The 18,935-nt window shown below is 32.3% G+C and overlaps 1 protein-coding gene across 3 annotated transcripts in view; it reads left to right on the top strand.

Moving 5' to 3' along the window:
- The window catches only part of RPGRIP1L (RPGRIP1 like), a 123,609-nt gene that overhangs the window by 83,575 nt on the left and 21,099 nt on the right, over positions 1–18,935 (top strand). For all 3 annotated transcript variants that reach the window (XM_051979855.1, XM_051979856.1, XM_051979854.1), the window contains 2 exons: positions 4,860–5,043; positions 14,290–14,374. In XM_051979855.1, coding sequence (XP_051835815.1) covers positions 4,860–5,043; positions 14,290–14,374 — 269 coding nt within the window. The remainder of the gene's footprint in view (positions 1–4,859; positions 5,044–14,289; positions 14,375–18,935) is intronic.

Here is an 18,935-nt window from a genome sequence, read left to right as displayed (position 1 = left end):
CCTGATGCCTTTAGAAAAGAAGAAAGGGATCCATTGAGACTAGCCTAGGACCAAGTATATCTAGTGATTTATGCTGGTAGGAAGCCCTAGCCCCTATGATTTTCCCCAGTTCCCACTTCATTCCCAGATCCTGCCCAAGCCAGAAGACTTGCTTCAGATCTTAGGAACTACCACCTAACTTGGAACTACTGTTCTTATTGCCCAGAACATTTTGAAGAAATACATCTGGAGATGTATTTCTGGTACCCCTCATTGGAACCTTGAATTTATTCTTTCTTTGAAACATTGTTGCGTATTTGCAGGAAATTTGTAGGAAAATCTAAACCATTTATAATATATTCTTTCTAGGAAAGTAAGGTAAAAATGTATTTCAGGTTTCAAATAACCCAATTTAAAAAAGATCTTTTATAATATAATCAGTTAATAGGTTGATGATTGCCTTTATGAAGATATGCATGGATATGTTGACAAATAATTTTGTATTAAAATAGGACTCCTAGTAACACAACAATATGTTTGCTGCTGCGAGCTCATGCTCCTGAAATATGTGTCAGTGACTTTAATCAAGGAAGAGATTTAACTTAAATTAGTATTCTATTTTTAGAAGACAAGGAGAGGTGGATGTGGGTGTGTGTATGTACACACAGGAGTGTACGCCCACACACATTTATATACATTACATTTAAATGTTTATTTTACTAATTGTTGTTTCTCCCCTAAACTTTCCATTCCAGTAATGCTTATCAATAAATATTTTGCTGGTTAATGTATATATAATAGACTGTCTGTTTACTCTTATTTCCACAAAGAACTCAGAAGTAAAAACCTTTTAAACTAAAATGTGTAATTATAAAGATAAGGTATAAGCTAGAAAGACTAGAAGATTCAATGATGACTGTTAGGGAGAGGAGGGGGTATTCCATTTAGTCAAATTTGTTCTATCACCAGCCTGGAGTGAAGAGATAGGGAAAAGTTGACATCAGCATGGTCATCAATTAGCATTCATTAATGCTTCTATTTGCATAGAGCTCTATAAAGAGAATTTGTACTAAAATCAACTACTCACCCTTTTTTTTTGCCTCTATTAGAATCTGAACTTCTAGAGAGCAAAGATTATATTTTCTACTTCCTTTGTAACTTAGATCTCAAGCATAGAATTATGTATATAGTGGCTTCTAAATAGTAGTTTTCTAAGTAAAAAAAGATAACTTCTCAAAAACATTGTTTTAGTCCGTTATTCAAGTCTTATCTTTAAAATTGTCAAATTATATGCAGTTTTAAAACCATAAGCATGATGTCATGAGTAGAGAGCTAATCTCAAAGACAAGAATATCTAAGCTCATGTCTTCTCTTTGATATATTGCTGTCACTTAATTTCATGATGACTATCAGATGCAGAGAAGATACATTAGTAGAGTTGTTTTCTTACTTGGGCAGTCTCATTATCAGTGTCATAGTTCAGTCCCCAACACTTTAGAAATATTATATTAAAAGTTTCATTTGATTACCATCATTGTCAAAACCAGAAGAAAAATTCAGTGACACCCTAAATGTCATACCAAAAACAGTCTGCACATGTAGCTGAAAATGTAGTATCAAATATGAATTTTGATTGATGAAGAACCAGAAGTGGTTTTGGAACTAGAGAGCAAGAACTAGCAATTTTATTTTTCTTCTTAGTTCTAGAAATTGATATCTGAAAGATACTGATACTCTATGGGGATGGCACACGCCTCCAATAGGCTCTGATGTGCTGCCTTCTTATTATGGTGCTCTCTAGCCAGCACTATGAATCAATCCATCTGCATATACTAACACTGCCAAACCATTTTAGGCATTACATCAATCACCAGAGGCCTAAATATATATTTCTCCTACCAGAAAATACTGAATACTGAACTTTTAATACTGAAAAGATTACAGTAAAAATTCATTAAATCACATTGTAATTTAGAATACTTAAATTTTTTGGTTTATAAGACATTTAGAATCAATATAGAAAGTGAAAGCAAGTGCATATGCTATCTAGAATATATTTTTAAATTATTTTGTTTTGCCTGTTTTATCAGAAATATTCTTCTGACTTTCTTCATGCTCATTTTTATATTTTCTGAACCACTTGTCCTTTTTAATTTTATCTGACAAATAACTAGTCATAAATTTGTTACTCTGTATCATTTGATGGTATATAATAGATTCAATATTTTAAAACAGGTTGAGATCTTTAGAGGTCATCTTTTATAATCTCATTTTATAAATTATAGAAGTGTTAGGGAAGTTAAGTATCTTATTCAAATTCACACAACTAGTCAGAGGTAGAACTAAGACTATAATCAATTACCTGACCCTTGTACAGCACTCTTTACACACACACACACACACACACACACACACACACACACACACATTTAAACTGAAAACAAGTATTAAAATAAAAACAGGGAGATATAATCTCCTAGGTATTCCTAAGGAAAAGTACCTGGAATAAAGAACACTTAAAATATCATAAATATTAGTCCGTTACAGAAATTATATAAAGCTACTTTTTTGGGTATTAGAAATTGCCAGTTGTTGTGATAAACAAAGAAATATCAGTGTCCTAAATTACAAAAGCCACTTAAAAATCAAGACTTTTCATACAAGAAAACTAATAAGGGGAAAAACACATATATTTAGGTATCTGAATGTTTAGCATTAGAATTTTAGTAATTGCCTTATTTGAAGGCCAAATATTGTAAATTTTTAAATATATATCAACCTTAGAAGTTAATATATTATTAATAAACTATACATTTAAATACATTTGATTTCCCCTATGTAATGATAAATTTGTCATCTTTTGTTTGAGCAATGGGATCCTTGAATGACCTAGAAATATATATATATATATATATATATATATATATATATATATATATACACACACACACACACACATATGTACATATGTAAGTCCTTTTGTAACTCTTTATACTAATATTCCAAATAATCTATTTATGTAATAATGTTAATACTTTTTATAGTGCTATTTTTATGGCCATGCCAAGTTTGTCAAGTGAATTTTCAGGTAATGTAGAGGACTTAATTATGCCCTGGCCCATTTTTTGGGTTGTATGTGTAAATTGTGTGAATGGGAAATAGTTTTGCCAATCACAAAACATTTTGCAAAATATATATATATACATATATATATATCATTTAAAATATTTCTTTTACTATACTAGCCTTGTGCAAGAAGAGATGAGTTGTTTCTGAAGTGAGATTAGACAATAGAGCCAATTTCATTTTTTATGCATGTGAATGGAGAGTGCTTGAGGTTATTAGTTGAAACCGAGTAACCTTTCCAGGCTTTCATCTCTTTCTTTTCAAATTTGAATATGAAAAGCATATTCAAGTCAAAGACCATCACTTTAATGACATTTGGCAGTCATTTGATTTATTAGGTTTTAGAAAAAAAAATTTCCTTTAAATATTTCATCATACTATGCTAATCCTAGTAATATTGCCAGCTGCAGCCTTGTACCTGTATTAGTGGAGACAGAATGGTGTGGAATTTTTTCTGTCATCCTAGTAAAATTTCCATGAATCTACTGAATAATAAAACAACCTTATTGAAATATTCAGATTTGGATTTTTAGTTAAAGTGTCTTAGAATACATAATAAAAGAAAATGTCTTTTGAAAGGAGGGGGCAAAATTACTTCATCAAATATTGAAGGGGCTTGACAGCAATGGAAATTGTTCTTATGGAGAATATTTTTACAATAGGATACTTAAGCTTTTCAATTTGATTATTTATAAAATATGCTTTGAAATATCTAAGTAATTACTTTGACAGATTTGTACACTTATTTTGAATTTAACTCTTAAAATCTCATCATCTTAAATATATTTTACTTTCTGGTTTCTAATATTTAAGATGATATAATTTAGACTTGGTGCACAGAACACCTTTCAAGTTGTAAAGAAAATTTTATATTTTGTAAAGTGGTCCCATTCTTTTTATTAATCTCAGTTCTTTTTTTGACTTTTTATTGAAAAATCTAATTTTACTAGATTCTATACATTCTATTCTTTTAAATCATTCTTATAGAAATATTTGTGACAGAAATAACATTATTATTAGAAGACCATGGTTATTCATAAAATTAGAATTAACAAAAGTTAACCTGTGTTGGGTGTGATATTGTACAACAATCCTCCACAATAAAGCTTTTTTTTTTTTTTAAGCCTAAGAGGAAAGGTAATTAATTTCAGATAAATATATGGATATTAAATACAATGTAAATGATCTCTTTTGGCTTTAATATGTCATTAAGTAGATTGATCCAAAATATAAGATAGAAAAACTAATATAGCTTTTTATGTGTTTAATATGATACTGAAGTATTGAACAGAACTTTGAATAGTGTGACATTCATCCATTTGGAAAGTTTTGATATATGAATTAGTGAAATTTTCTCAAGTATTATAAATTAGATTAACACATCCCATCATAAACTAGGATTCATTATATAGTTTGAAATAAGCATAAGTATACTTGTGATTCAAAAACTAGACACAGATGAAGATCTCATAATTTTCATTACAGATGGACTAGTAGTGAAGTATTTATAGCCTAAAATGTAAATCAGGAAACTATTGCCATGACACTCTTAACTTCAAACCCTGGGGCATTGGAATCTCATTCTCTCTTTCTGTCTTGAATAATCTATCATGTGTTACTGTAAAATAGTGTACTGTGTATTGCAAAAAAAAAAAAAAAAAAGGAAACCTATCGCCTTCATGTTTGTTTAAAATTGACAATAAAAGCAGAATAAAGTACTTTTTATTTCCCCTTTCCCTCTTTTTTTTAAACAGTCATCAGAAAAAATTCGGATTGAGATTATAGCTCTAAGCCTCAATGATTGCCGAGTAGCCAGGGATGACACTATACAACGCCTATTTGTTGAATGCCGTTTCTACAATTTTCCTGCAGAAGAGACACCAGTGTCACTCCCAAAGCCCAAAAGTGGACAGTGGGTCTATTATAATTACAGCAATGGTATGTGTGATGCATTCATGTATAACTTGCATTTTTATCCTTTTAATAAATCTGTATTATGTGATTGGACTGGAAGAATGCAGAAAAAAATTAATTCTCCCATACCAATGAAAAATCATACAGGATTTCTAGCTGCACATTTATAACAATACAACCTATAATCAATGAGTTTAGGAAGGGAGATTGAAAAAAATCATTAATGAATTAGTAGGGTTAAGAGAGTCTCCCCTTTGTTCTTGATACGATATTGCAACCCAAGAAAAATGCTTCTACGATCATACTATACAGTTTAAATCAGTTCAATGAATGTTTATTAAACACGTATGAGAGAATTATTATTAGGTCCTGGAAATACAAAGAAAAATGAAACAATGTCTCCAAGTAGCTTACATTCTATAGTGTGTTTGGGGGAGAGATAGGATATTTTCAGAGTAGTTGAGAATAAAGACAAAATTATCAAATCAGATCATTTATTGAAAAAAGTCATTTTAAGAAGTCAGACTCAGTTTTTTGGATAATGCAAACAACCACTTTATTAGCTGAGGTGTTTTTTCTACTTTTCAACTAGTTTTTCTTGACATGTAAACATAGTTACAGTCTTTGTGCCCAGAAATTCCTAACATCAGCTGTTTTAATTGGAGAAAAGCATAAATTGTTACAGTGCTCTATAATCTCCCATCATACAACTACTCAGAATAGCAAATGAGTTTTTGATCTTCTCAAGCTGGAGCTACCAGAGCGATGCATGATGGTTTTCTGGACCAGTCCAAACAAAGCAAGCCTCAGATAAATCATCTTCTCTAAAGATTTATGAGATTAGTGACTGATCATGTGTGGCAAATATGAAATGCCAGAATTCTATGTCAAACTGGCATGGCACTAATTCAAAAATACTTATACAGTTTTCTTGAAGTGCTAAGGTAGAGTTAGACCAGCTAGCTCTTGTTAAGAACATTGAAATTTCTAGTCACACCGATCTCATAAATTGCCTCACTTCTTTATGCAAGAACATTGTCACTGGGCCATGATTTTACCATCAGTTTTGCAAACCTGTTTTGTCATGTAAAAATAGAAAAGCTTTGCTTCTGCTTCTAATGTTGCCTCTTTTTGTTGCCTTAGGAATTCATTAAAACTCTCCTGCCCCTTGATTTACCCGTCTGAAAAAAACATTCAGGATAATAATTTATGTAACTTCCTTTCCTTTCATTCACTCTTATTCTCAAAATCATCCTGTGTGTTAGGGTGGCACAGAGATAATTATAACTGTTTCAGAGTTAAGATAGGTGGAAAGGATAAGTATCCATGGCCAGGGTATTATATCTAGTATAGTCAGGACTAGAATTCAGGGCTTATCACTGCTTTCCAGTGATTACTCTACTTGCTTTCTCATAATTGTTTCCAAAATCAGTGGTTATATTATCAAAATAATACTTGAAATTATTATGAAGAAAAATTTTAACAGAAATTTTAAGAAAGAAGACTTTTTTTCCTTTATAATTTTTGCAGATTAACAACATTAAACTAGTTGGTTGAAATGACAGCAGATTTGTATTTAATTTTTTTTGTGTCGACTACCGATTGAAAAATAGCCATGTGACCTTCTAGGATTATTCAATCACTATTAAAATATGTAAAGGTTCTTAAATTTACAATAGCCAAGAAGATCCTTTTCTGGAAATGTTTCTGTCATAAGTGTTTCAGTGTCTTGCATTTTAGATAATTCCCATGTGGTTATTTTATTCTCTTATGTGCTTGCTGTTTCAACATAACTTGGTGTTGTAAAAGCAGTTGCTTATTTCTAATGAATATCAATTATTTGATGTCAAGAAGAAAGTCAATAATATATTATTAATGAATTCAGTAGAAAGTGTTTACTATAGCTTTACTCCATGCCCAATTCATACCTAATTAGATTTGACTATATATATATATGTTCAAGGTTAATTGAATATTTTTTTTAATAAAAATGAGATTTACCTGAGAAGAAAAATAAAGAAATGTAGTTTGATCTTTGAAGCTTAGTAATGATCTCCTAAATAAAATAAAATCTGGGGAAAATTCAAAAGATAAACCCTCAGGAATTTTGAGAAAATATTAATTTTAGTAAATACCTCTTTATTGAAGATGTTATTGTTTTATTTATCACTAAAGTGGTATGGAATTATAAAAATATTAATTTTAAATATTATATTTATATCTTTTCTGATATAAGAAGAAACTTGTCTGATTCAACGATCAGACTAATCACTATAATGATTTACTGTGCCCTTAGCATTTGTTACTTCAAATGCAAGGTCAACTTAATATAGCCTTACATTTTCCAAAATGCATTTAACTATAATAAAAGTAACTTATCCCTTGGCTGATTTTTTTAAGTATAAATAGAGAACTAGTAACAAAAATTCTATTTTATGAACATCTTGCCAGTGGAGAGATTAAATGAATCTGGCAGTATTTTATTCTCCACTAGAATTAAGAATAAGCATTACTTATATCTGTACAAAATGAATGTATTCCAAGGCCAAGACTTGATACATTGAGAGTTGGTGATGGCAGTTTTCTTTATAAAGAAGTATATGTTTTTAGAACTAGAAACTATCAGTGAAAAAAACAAAGATTGGATTTAGTTGATAGACATTGGTAGCAAGGACAAAACATTTATATTTCATTGGTCTTGAAGACATTGCTCTGAGAGTGCTGAGAAGGCAAGAAACTGGTTTAGAAATAAGAGTAATGATAGCAGGTCTAAAGGATGTTATCTTGACTGAATATAAACTATCTTTGGAATTGACAGTGTTAGGAATAAAAAAAGATTAATGAAATCTTCTAAGTTTTTATAAAACTTAGATAGATCTGAAACCCTGGTCACTAAGGCCTCAGCAAATGATCATTTGGACAAATTGAAGTTAAATTATGTAGATGAAGAAGATATCAGAGTTAAGAGATTAATGATGGCAAAAAGCATCTAGAGTATTAGGGTGATAGAAAAGAATATTACAGAGAAAGCATCTTTCATAGATATTCCCATAATAACTTAGTATATGATATTATAATATGCAATGTATATTATACAGGGTGTCATTATGTGTGTATAGTAAGTCATTTATCATACATGTGTTATATATTGTTTATTAAACTGCTTGTGATTTAAGATTGTCTGAACCATGATAATAAAATTATCTTAATGGCATTTTGCCATTTCACAACTTTAGCATAAGTCAATGTACATGACATATAATTTCATGTATTATGGTTTTATCAGTTTGAATATTACCTTCACTTATAAAAACTGAAACTCTCCTATTCCTTATTAACAAGACAGTTTCTCATATGTGTATAAAATGGTATTTGACATGCATGTATAACATATTTATTGCATGTGCACAATAATTTCATTAGTTATAAGTTGCCCCCCAAAACTCATAAACTGTGTAGAAATAACCTTCCTCAGACTCAAGATTGATACTAAAACAGCAGAAAGCATCCATTACTCAGTCCCATACTCAAAAGACCTATTTATTAAGGAACTATTAGAATTTGTCATTGATAGCATAGTGTCACATAGTGAACAAATGTTCATTGAGTTGAACTGAAGTCACTGGCTTTCAAAAACTTGTGGTCACCTTCATGTCATAATGAAACACTAGAATAGGATTTTTAGTGGCGCTATATCTCTGTTATGCCATCAGTAGAGCAATGTATATACTGAGTTAAATCATTCGCCAAAAATCAGTGAAACTTTTAGTCACCTACTTATAACATTTGTCCAGAGATTTTTGTAGTTTTTTGGAATTCTATTTTTTAAACATATGTAAAAATCTAACACAAAGTAATCTATATAAATTGTTTAACTTTTGGAGGATTTTCCCGGTCATTTATCACACTAGTGTTTTTTAACATTTTTATGATGTTTATTTGTTTGTTTTCCTTTTGAAATCAATCTGAATCCCATGTGAGCTCCTTATTGCCTACTGCATAATTCAAACATCTTTACTTTATATGCCAAGTTCTCTACAGTCTAGCATCATCCTACCTTTGTAGCTTTATTCCATACTAGCATCTACAGACTCTATGTTAGCCTACTCTTTTCCCACACATCCTATACTCTTGTTAGTCAGTAAACATTTATTAAGTGCCTATTAAGTACCAAGCATTTTTATAAATGATAGAGATACAAAGGCCAGCAAAATGTAGCCCCTGCTTTCAAGGAGTTCATAATCTAATATGGGATACAACATGACAACAAGCTATCTGTAAAATAATTTGGAAATACTAATAGAAGGAAGGCTCTAGAACTTGAGTGATTGGGAAAAGTTTCCTCTAGAAGGTGGGACTTGATCTGGAACTTAAAGGAAGCCAGGAAAGCCAAGAAGTAAAGATTAGGATTCAGATTGGGGAAAAGCTAGTGAAAATGGCCACTGAAAAAAGGAGGCCAGTGTCACGAGATCATACAGTTTTGAATGGGCAGGGAGGTTTTTGTATGACTTTGCTCAGACTATTCCCTCTACCTAGAACATGTATTCTTAAGTTGGGGGCGGAGGGTAAAAAAAGAGGGAGGGAGAGAGGGAGAAAGAAAATTGTATTTAATATAATCGATTTTCTTTGTTAATCCTATGTATTTTACACATTCAAAAGCAGTATTCTGAAAAGGAGTTTATAAGGCATCATCAGACTATAAAAGAGGGGTCTATTATTCATGAACTAGTTTAATACCTCCTGGTATAGAATGTTCTTGTTTCCATATAGGCTCATTTAATTTTTCACATACCCTTTACTTTTTATTATTCTTTTTATAAAATATATATATAATGTATTGCAATATTTTCTCTGTGACCTGAAATGAAAGTTCTAGAATTTGGCTACAATATTCCTGGGAGTCTTTACTTTGGGATTTCTTTAAGAAGATAATTGATAGATTCTTTCAATTTCTATTTTATTTTCCAGATCTATATTATCAGGACATTTTTTCTTGATAGTTTCTTAAAATATGATGTCTAACTGATTACTTGTTGTCTGGGGATGAGGGAAAGTAAGGGAAGGAGAAAAATTGAGAAAGAACACAAAGTCTTATAACAATGAATGTTGAAAATTGTATATGTATTTTTTAAAATAAAATATTGAAATTTAAAAAAAAAAGAAACATGACTTCTAAGCTCTTTTTAAATTTTGATCATGGCTTTCAAGTAGTCAAGTAATTCTTAAACTATTTCTCCTGGATCTATTTTCCATGTCAATTGTTTTTCCAGTGAGCTATTTCACATTTTCTTCTGGTTTTTTTTTCATTCTTTTGATTTTATTTTACTGTTTTTTGAAATTTTGTGAAGTCATTTGTTCAGTTCTTATTTTTAAGAATTATTTTCTTCAGTAAACATTTTTACCTCTTTTTCTATTTGGCCAATTCTGATTTTTAAGAAATTTTTTTCTGCAGTGAATTTTTGTGTCTCTTTTACCATTAAGCCAATTTTGTTTTTTAAAGATTTTTCTTCAGTATTTTTGAGCCTCTTCTAATAGACACTTAATTCTTTTTTTCTATATTTATTTTCCATCATTCTCATTTCTTTTCCTAATTTTTATTCTCTCTCATCTATTTTTTAATTCATCCAGGAATTCTTGTTGGATTTGAGGCTTTAATTTTTGCTCTTTTCACATTATTATCTTTTTATCTTATCTTGGTCTTCTCTGCCACCATAGTCATACTATAGTCAAGCTCTTTTTTTGTTGTTTGCTTATTTTTCCAGCTTATTTCTTAATGTGGAATTTTATGTTAAAACTTGACTCTGCTAAGCTTAGCATAATGAGATACTATCCCAAGCATCAGGCTTTCTCTCTCACTGCTAATTTCAGAGGTCTGCAAGTTTGGGGTGCTTCCAAGGTTGTGTGATCCAGGGAAAGATGTGGTCATAACTCTCTCCTGGGCTCTGGTCTTTATCCAGAAAGGACTTCTGTTTCCCTGTAACCACAGGCACTAATATTTCTCTTGGCCCTGGAACTGTGACCCAGTCCTCTGCTATCCTGCAGCCACAAGTGCCAGTGCTCCTCTCTACACTGGAACTGTGATCAAGGCCCCTGGTCCCTTATGACCAAACACAAGTGCTCTTCTCCCTGCTATTGGATCCCAGAACTGCATATCAGCAAGAGACTTGCCAGTCAGTGTCACTGTCCTCAGTGCCAGTTCAGGTCCCCTATAATCTCTTTCTGCCCAGTTCTCCAATATCCTTAATGTCTCTGGACTGAGAGCTCTCAGGGCATCTACTGCCACTCTCACAGCCACCATGAAGCCCACCAGCAGGGCTGCTGCTGCAAATGTTCCAGGCCCTCCCACCTCAGTGCCGCAGCCTCTCCTGCCTACCCTCTGAATGGTAGGCTGAGAAAATGCTTCACCCTATTCCACTCCAAAGTTCAATTAGATTGTAAAGTTACTTGGAGGGAAATGTTGGGAAAGATTGACTGGGTTTGTTCTCTAATTCACCATCTTGACTCCACCCCCTTCCGTTGTCCTTTAAAAGCAACTCAGACACCACCTTCTCAAAGAACATTTAGTACTTTGATTTGTACCTTTCTGAGTAGGTCACTTGTGTAATATTAAGTGTTAGATTTAGCTATATATTAGTTACCTACTTCTAGCATAATACTTCATACACAAACACTTAATACTTTTTGTGGAACTTGTTGGATTGAGAAGCTTGAAAATCTTCATGGAGTCATGACCTAATAAAAAACAAGAGTAGATATGATCCATTTCTCCCAAAGTGAAATAATCCAAAACCTATTATCTAGTTACTGAGCCCCTAAAAATTCAGACAAGTAAAAGAGTTGGACAGCATGTAATATATTAGTGGGGAAAAGAAAAAGGGAGAGCTATGTCAACTTAAAGTCTAAGGAGAACTAATTTAGAAAGTTGTTTGATCATCTTCAAAATTGGATACAAGTAATTACTGTCAACTAGTAGAGCAGGACCTAAGTAGCTGGATCAAAGAAAGTAGAGCATGAGTACAAGCTGATTATGGTTGTCAGAACTATAAGCCTGAGTTGGAATTCTTAATGGGATATCCGGTCCAATTGATAGTGATTTATGAAAGTCTGTGAGCAGTGCCAGTCTGCTTCATTTTGCATTTCAGTTAGAGGGAATTAAAATATCCCAGAGCTAATATTACCATCCAGTTTCTAACAAGGTTTGCTATTTTTTATGAAAGTCAAAGTAAGTTTTGGCTTATAATACAAAGAAATATTTATTGAATAAATGAATTTTCCTTGGCCAATTGAAAAGAAGTGTAAGGATTAATAACTAACACTGACTAGTCTGCTCTGGGTAATGATTGGCAAAATTTACTTCTTTTAAATTATACATGGATTTTTAGATTTATAAACTTATTACTGGTCTAATCTTTACCCTTCTGCATAACTATGAGGACATAGAAAGATTATAGCATCTTGGAGTCTTTAAAGCTTATGGGTCAACCATTTTTTCAATCAGTAAGACCAAAACAGAAAAGTTAGTATCTGAAATGATAAACTTTAAGAGCTAGAGCAGTGTTAAAAGCATGTTTGAAAATAGCATAATCGTGTAAAAAATGGGTAAGTAGGACATTGTATTAAAATTCTATATTCTATTTACAAAATTTTTTTAAACCATAGGTATTAGTATTGTTCACTCTCAATTGAAATTCTTTTTAGTGACCCTATAAAATTGATCCTTTTACATTTTCCCACTTAGAGATCCGAGATGGAAATAGTTAAAGGAAAGTGACCAGAGCAATGGGTATCCTGTTTATTCCACTAATACCATAAATCTCTGTTGTGATTTTTATTTACTCACCTCAGAGATATTATGCAGATTTGGAACTCTGTAGTTCAGACCTATCAGACTGTGTATTGGGTATTAATTAAGGATACAATTTTTGAAAGCCTATTTACTCTTTTATGGCTCATCTTTGCTGAAGTACTGCAACTGTTTCTCAAAGTGTTGTAGTAAAAATAGCTTTCTGATTGTTCTTCTGCCTTTCCCATTTATTTATGGAGATATGTAAATTCTTCTATCCTAAAAACAAACTCTTTAAGGCTACTGAGGGTATTTGACTTTGGTTATTTAGGATGTTTTAAGTGACTACCATTTATTTCTTTCATGAACCATGAAAATGATTGTTAGCAGCACAATTTGGAATCAAAATTATATTGCCTGGGGAAAAAAAATGTTTTCAGAAATGAAGCATATTTTCTCCTAATGAAAAACAAAGATCTGCCTTTAGAATTATTTTGATATCTCAGATTGTTCTACTTTTGATCAGAAGCAGAGTAATCTCTAAATTTGATGTCTTTGGTTATAGGGGGAGCTTTCCCCTCAAAAATGGTGTCAGAAAAATGTCTTCAAAGGCTAAGAGACAGTAATAGTTATCTGGGGAAAAGGAAACCTAAATGTTCTAAAAATTTTCAGGTTAAAAAAATTTTTCAAGTTCAAAAATTCAAAGAATAGCACTTTTTTATTTGGATTTTCCAAGTTATTGATGGAATAAGTAAGGTAATTTATCCTCCCTAATCAATTTGATTGAAGTTTAGATTGGTCACTGTGATCTACTGTGACCTTACTCATTTATGCTAGACATTTATTTTGAAAACAAAAGTAAAATCCCTAAATACTAAAAAAAAAAAAAAAAAAAAAAAAATCTTCTTTTGCCCCATTCTCCGACCCTTTGTTGTTCTTGTTCTTGTTGGACCTCCCTTCATTCTCATACCATAGTAAACGTCAGCCCTTGGATTTCCTCAACCTAGTACATTAGATGCCTCTGTTATTGCATGTTGTGGCAGGAAAGGAGGATTAAATTACTGAGGCTGTCAGAAAAGACTAGCACTGTGCCATACATTATCATTATCACTCACTTCTTGGGCTCAAGAAACTGCAGTAAATCCCCTCAATACAAAGCAATAAAGGCCGCTGGCTTTTACGACCATGACTGCCAGTGCCATTAACAGGCAATGACAGCAATGTGGCACTCTTAGATGTTGCTTGTATCTTTTCTGACAGTGTGCACATAAACCTGCCAGTGACATGACATTAGATCACATGACTATTCAGATTTAATTCTGGTTTCCAGAGCTGCTTTCTTTTTCTAAGAATACTGTAACATAGTACAACTTGCTTTTATCATGTGTCTCTTTAAAAATAAATATTTGTAAAAATACAGAAATGGCCAAATATTAACATATATATCCCTGAGTGTTTTTTGATTGCAATTTTTTTTTCTTTCATAGTATTATATGTGGATAAAGAAACCAACCAAGCAAGAAGAGAATCTCTAAAGACTATATTGCAAAAACCAGAGATGCCTAATGGAAGGTACCTTTAGAATTACTCAATTACTCTAGTTTGCTAATATAAATGTACACAGAAGAATGTACATGCATATTTGTAAGCTCTGCTATCATTTATGTCAATCATGTTATGAAATAATTTTTATCTATCATTATTTGTTAATTATTCTTTCTAATTGAGATTAAAAACTCCTAATTTTAGTTCCATAGAATGTCCTTTAGAACATAAGCTGATTTTAACAAGTATTATTTTTACTCTTTTTATTAGTGAAGTTTTATACTTAAATTATATTTTGTACTATAGTTATTTGAGCACACATCTTATACATGCTCCTTGAAGATAGGGACCATGTCTTATCATTTTTGTAAGTACATATAAGTACATGATATATTTTTATACAGTTATATCCGGACTAAAATATGTGAAGTTTAAACTACTAACTAAATACTGCCCCTAAATTGATAAGGTTTAACTAACTCTGGCTGCCTTGGGATAAGGATGTGTAATCTTGTCACTATTTTCTTTGTTGACTCTTGAACCCTACTGGTGATAAAGTTATCAATCCATCAGTCACCTAGTAAGGACAAACTTTGTGTCAAACACTGTGTAAAGTGCTAGAAACACAAGTATAATGAATGAAACTATCTCTTCTCACAATGAGTTTATATTCTAATAGAAGAAACATCAAATACATATGTAAATATATGTGGTATAAAGTAAATGTATACAAAGTATTTAAATACAAAGTAGTTTGAGAGGGAAGGCATGTCTCTAGTGTTGCTTGCTCAAAAAATGAATCCTAGAGGATCTAACTCAGTTTCAATTGTTCGATGATGGACAGAAGCAGCTACACCCAAAGAAAGAACACTGAGAAATGAATATAAACTGCTTGCATTTTGGTTTTTCTTCCCAGGTTGTTTTTACTATCTGAATTCAATTCTCCCTGTGCAACAAGAAAACTGTTTGGTTCTGCAAACATATATTGTATCTAGGATATACTGTGACATATTTAACATGTATAGGACTGCTTGCCATCTGGGGAAGGGGGTGGAGGGAGGGAGGGGAAAAGTCGGAACAGAAATGAGTACAAGGGATAATGTAAAAAATTACCCAGGCATGGGCTCTCTGTCACTAAAAAGTTATAATTTTTATAAATTATAAAAAAAAAGACCATGAAGCAACCAACAATAAAGAAATAAATAAATAAATAAATCATGGGAAGTGATGATTACAACTAGAGGCTAAAAGCCCAAAAAAATAAAATAAAATGAATCCTATATAATTATTCAAAAAGAAGCTGATAAGAGAAGCAGAATGAAGATGGCAAAGTAAAGAGAGATTTCTTGCTGAACTCTCCTAACATTTTCCTCTAAATTCTAAAGCAGCATAACCAGTAAAAGGTCAAGTTGAAATAGTTTTTCCATGTCAAAAAAACTTCAGAGGTCAGAAGAAGAGATCCTGGGATGGGAACTGGCCAGGAGCAGAGAAGCTGTAATACCAGCTGTGGTCCTGTTAGATTCTGCTAGATATATTCTAGGTCTATGCTAGTACCAGATATAAAACTAGTTATCACTTAACACAACAACAATGCCCATTATCCAGTTCTAGGTCAAAGTTCCAGGATGGAGAGGAACACTTTCAATTACAAGGGGGCTGGAACCCTAGTTCCCAGTCCCTGTTCTGGGACAGAGAGGAATTTGGTCATGAGGGAACTGGGGCCTTACCTGAGTAAAGACCAAAGCTCAGAATTGGAAGGCAGTTTCCCCAAATGACTCCATCTTGAAAACCCTGAAAACACTAGCTGTGAAAACATTAGCACAAAAAAGCCTAAAGTTCAGGATAGTGACACACATACATACACCCCAACTCTGTTATAAAATCCCAAGTCAAAAAATATGCTGGAAAAATGAGCAAGCAATTTTTTTAAAAGCTTGACTATAAAAAGCTGTTATGACAACAAAGAAGTTCAAGACAAACTCAAAAGACAATGATATGACAGCATCTACATGCAAAGCCTCAGAGAAAAATGCAAAGTGGACACAAGTCAAATAAGAATAAAACAAAATCAAAAGAATAAAAAGAAAATATGAACTCAAAAGTGACCTGAAAAATAGATTGAGAAGAGATAAAATTATTGGACCGCCTCAAAGTCATTATCTCTTTTTTTTTTTTAATTTTTATTTAATAATTACTTTATATTGACAGAATCCATGACAGGGTAATTTTTTTTACATTATCCCTTGCACTCGTTTCTGTTCCGATTTTTTTCCCCCTCCCTCCCTCCACCCCCTCCCCTAGATGGCAAGCAGTCCTTTATATGTTGGATATGTTGCAGTATATCCTAGATACAATATATGTTTGCAGAACCGAACAGTTCTCTTGTTGCACAGGGAGAATTGGATTCAGAAGGTATAAATAACCTGGGAAGAAAAACAAAAATGCAGATAGTTCACATTCGTTTCCCAGTGTTCTTTCTTTGGGTGTAGCTGCTTTTGTCCGTCATTTATCAATTGAAACTCAGTTAGGTCTCTTTGTCAAAGAAATCCACTTCCATCAAAATATGTCCTCATACAATATCGTTGTCAAAGTGTATAATGATCTCCTGATTCTGCTCATTTCACTTAGCATCAGTTCATGTAAGTCTCTCCAAGCCTCTCTGTATTCATCCTGCTGGTCATTTCTTACAGAACAATAATATTCCATAACATTCATATACCACAATTTACCCAGCCATTCTCCAATTGATGGGCATCCATTCATTTTCCAGTTTCTAGCCACTACAAATAGGGCTGCTACAAACATTTTGGCACATACAGGTCCCTTTCCCTTCTTTAGTATTTCTTTGGGATATAAGCCCAATAGAAACACTGCTGGATCAAAGGCTATGCACAATTTGATAATTTTTGGGGCATAATTCCAGATTGCTCTTCAGAATGGTTGGATTCGTTCACAACTCCACCAACAATGCATCAGTGTCCCAGTTTTCCCGCATCCCCTCCAACATTCATCATTATTTTTTCCTGTCATCTTAGCCAATCTGACAGGTGTGTAGTGGTATCTCAGAGTTGTCTTAATTTGCATTTCTCTGATCAATAATGATTTGGAACACTCTTTCATATGAGTGGTAATAGTTTCAATTTCATCCTCTGAAAATTGTCTGTTCATATCCTTTGACCATTTATCAATTGGAGAATGGCTTGATTTCTTATAAATTTGAGTCAGTTCTCTATATATTTTGGAAATGAGGCCTTTATCAGAACCTTTAACTCTGAAGATGTTTTCCCAGTTTGTTGCTTCCCTTCTAATCTTGTTTGCATTAGTTTTATTTGTACAAAGGCTTTTTAATTTGATGTAATCAAAATTTTCAATTTTGTGGTCAGTAATGGTCTCTAGCTCATCTTTGGTCACATATTTCTTTCTCCTCCACAAGTCTGAGAGATAAACTATTCTATGTTCCTCTAATTTATTTATAATCTCATTCTTTATGCCTAGGTCATGGACCCATTTTGATCTTATCTTGGTATATGGTGTTAGGTGTGGGTCCATGCCTAATTTCTGCCATACTAATTTCCAATTATCCCAGCAGTTTTTATCAAATAATGAATTCTTTTCCCAGAAGTTAGGGGCTTTGAGTTTGTCAAACACTAGATTGCTATAGTTAACTATTCTGTCTTGTGAACCTAACCTTTTCCACTGATCCACTAATCTATTTCTTAGCCAATACCAAATGGTTTTGGTGACTGCTGCTTTATAATATAATTTTAGATCAGGTACAGCTAGGCCACCTTCATTTGATTTTTTTTTTCATTAATTCCCTTGAGATTCTCGACTTTTTATTGTTCCATATGAATTTTGTTGTTATTTTTTCTAGATCATTAAAATATTTTCTTGGAAGTCTGATTGGTATAGCACTAAATAAATAGATTAGTTTAGGGAGTATTGTCATCTTTATTATGTTCGCTCGGCTAATCCAAGAGCACTTAATATTTTTCCAATTATTTAAGTCTGACTTTATTTGTGTGGAGACTTTTTTATAATTTTGCTCATATAATTCCTGACTTTCCTTTAGGGTAGATAGATTCCCAAATATTTTATGGTATCAACAGTTATTCTGAATGGAATTTCTCTTTGTATCTCATGCTGTTGGGTTTTGTTGGTGATGTATAAAAATGCTGAGGATTTATGGGGATTTATTTTGTAGCCAGCTACTTTGCTAAAATTATGAATTATTTCTAATAGCAAAGTCATTATCTCAAAGAAGAATCTACATGTCATATTTTAAGAAATTATAAAGGAAAACTGCCTTGATATATTAAAACCAGAGGAAAAAGTAAAAATTGAAAGCATATCTACTGATCACCTCCTAAAAGAAATCCCAGAATGAAAACTCTACAAAGAAAATGTTATAAGCAGCTCACAAGAAATAATTCAAATACTATGGAATTAAAGTCAGGATACCAAGATTTAGCAATTACCATTATAAAGGGATGGAGGGCATGGAAGGTAATATTCCAAAATGGCAATAGAGCTAAGATTACAAGCAAGAATAACTAAGCCAGTAAAACTGAGTATAATCCTGCAGAGC

This window comes from Antechinus flavipes, chromosome 2, assembly GCF_016432865.1.
Source record: "Antechinus flavipes isolate AdamAnt ecotype Samford, QLD, Australia chromosome 2, AdamAnt_v2, whole genome shotgun sequence".
Lineage (NCBI taxonomy): Eukaryota > Metazoa > Chordata > Mammalia > Dasyuromorphia > Dasyuridae > Antechinus > Antechinus flavipes.
Note: the sequence above shows the minus strand (reverse complement) of the source record. Positions and strands in the feature narration are given on the sequence as shown.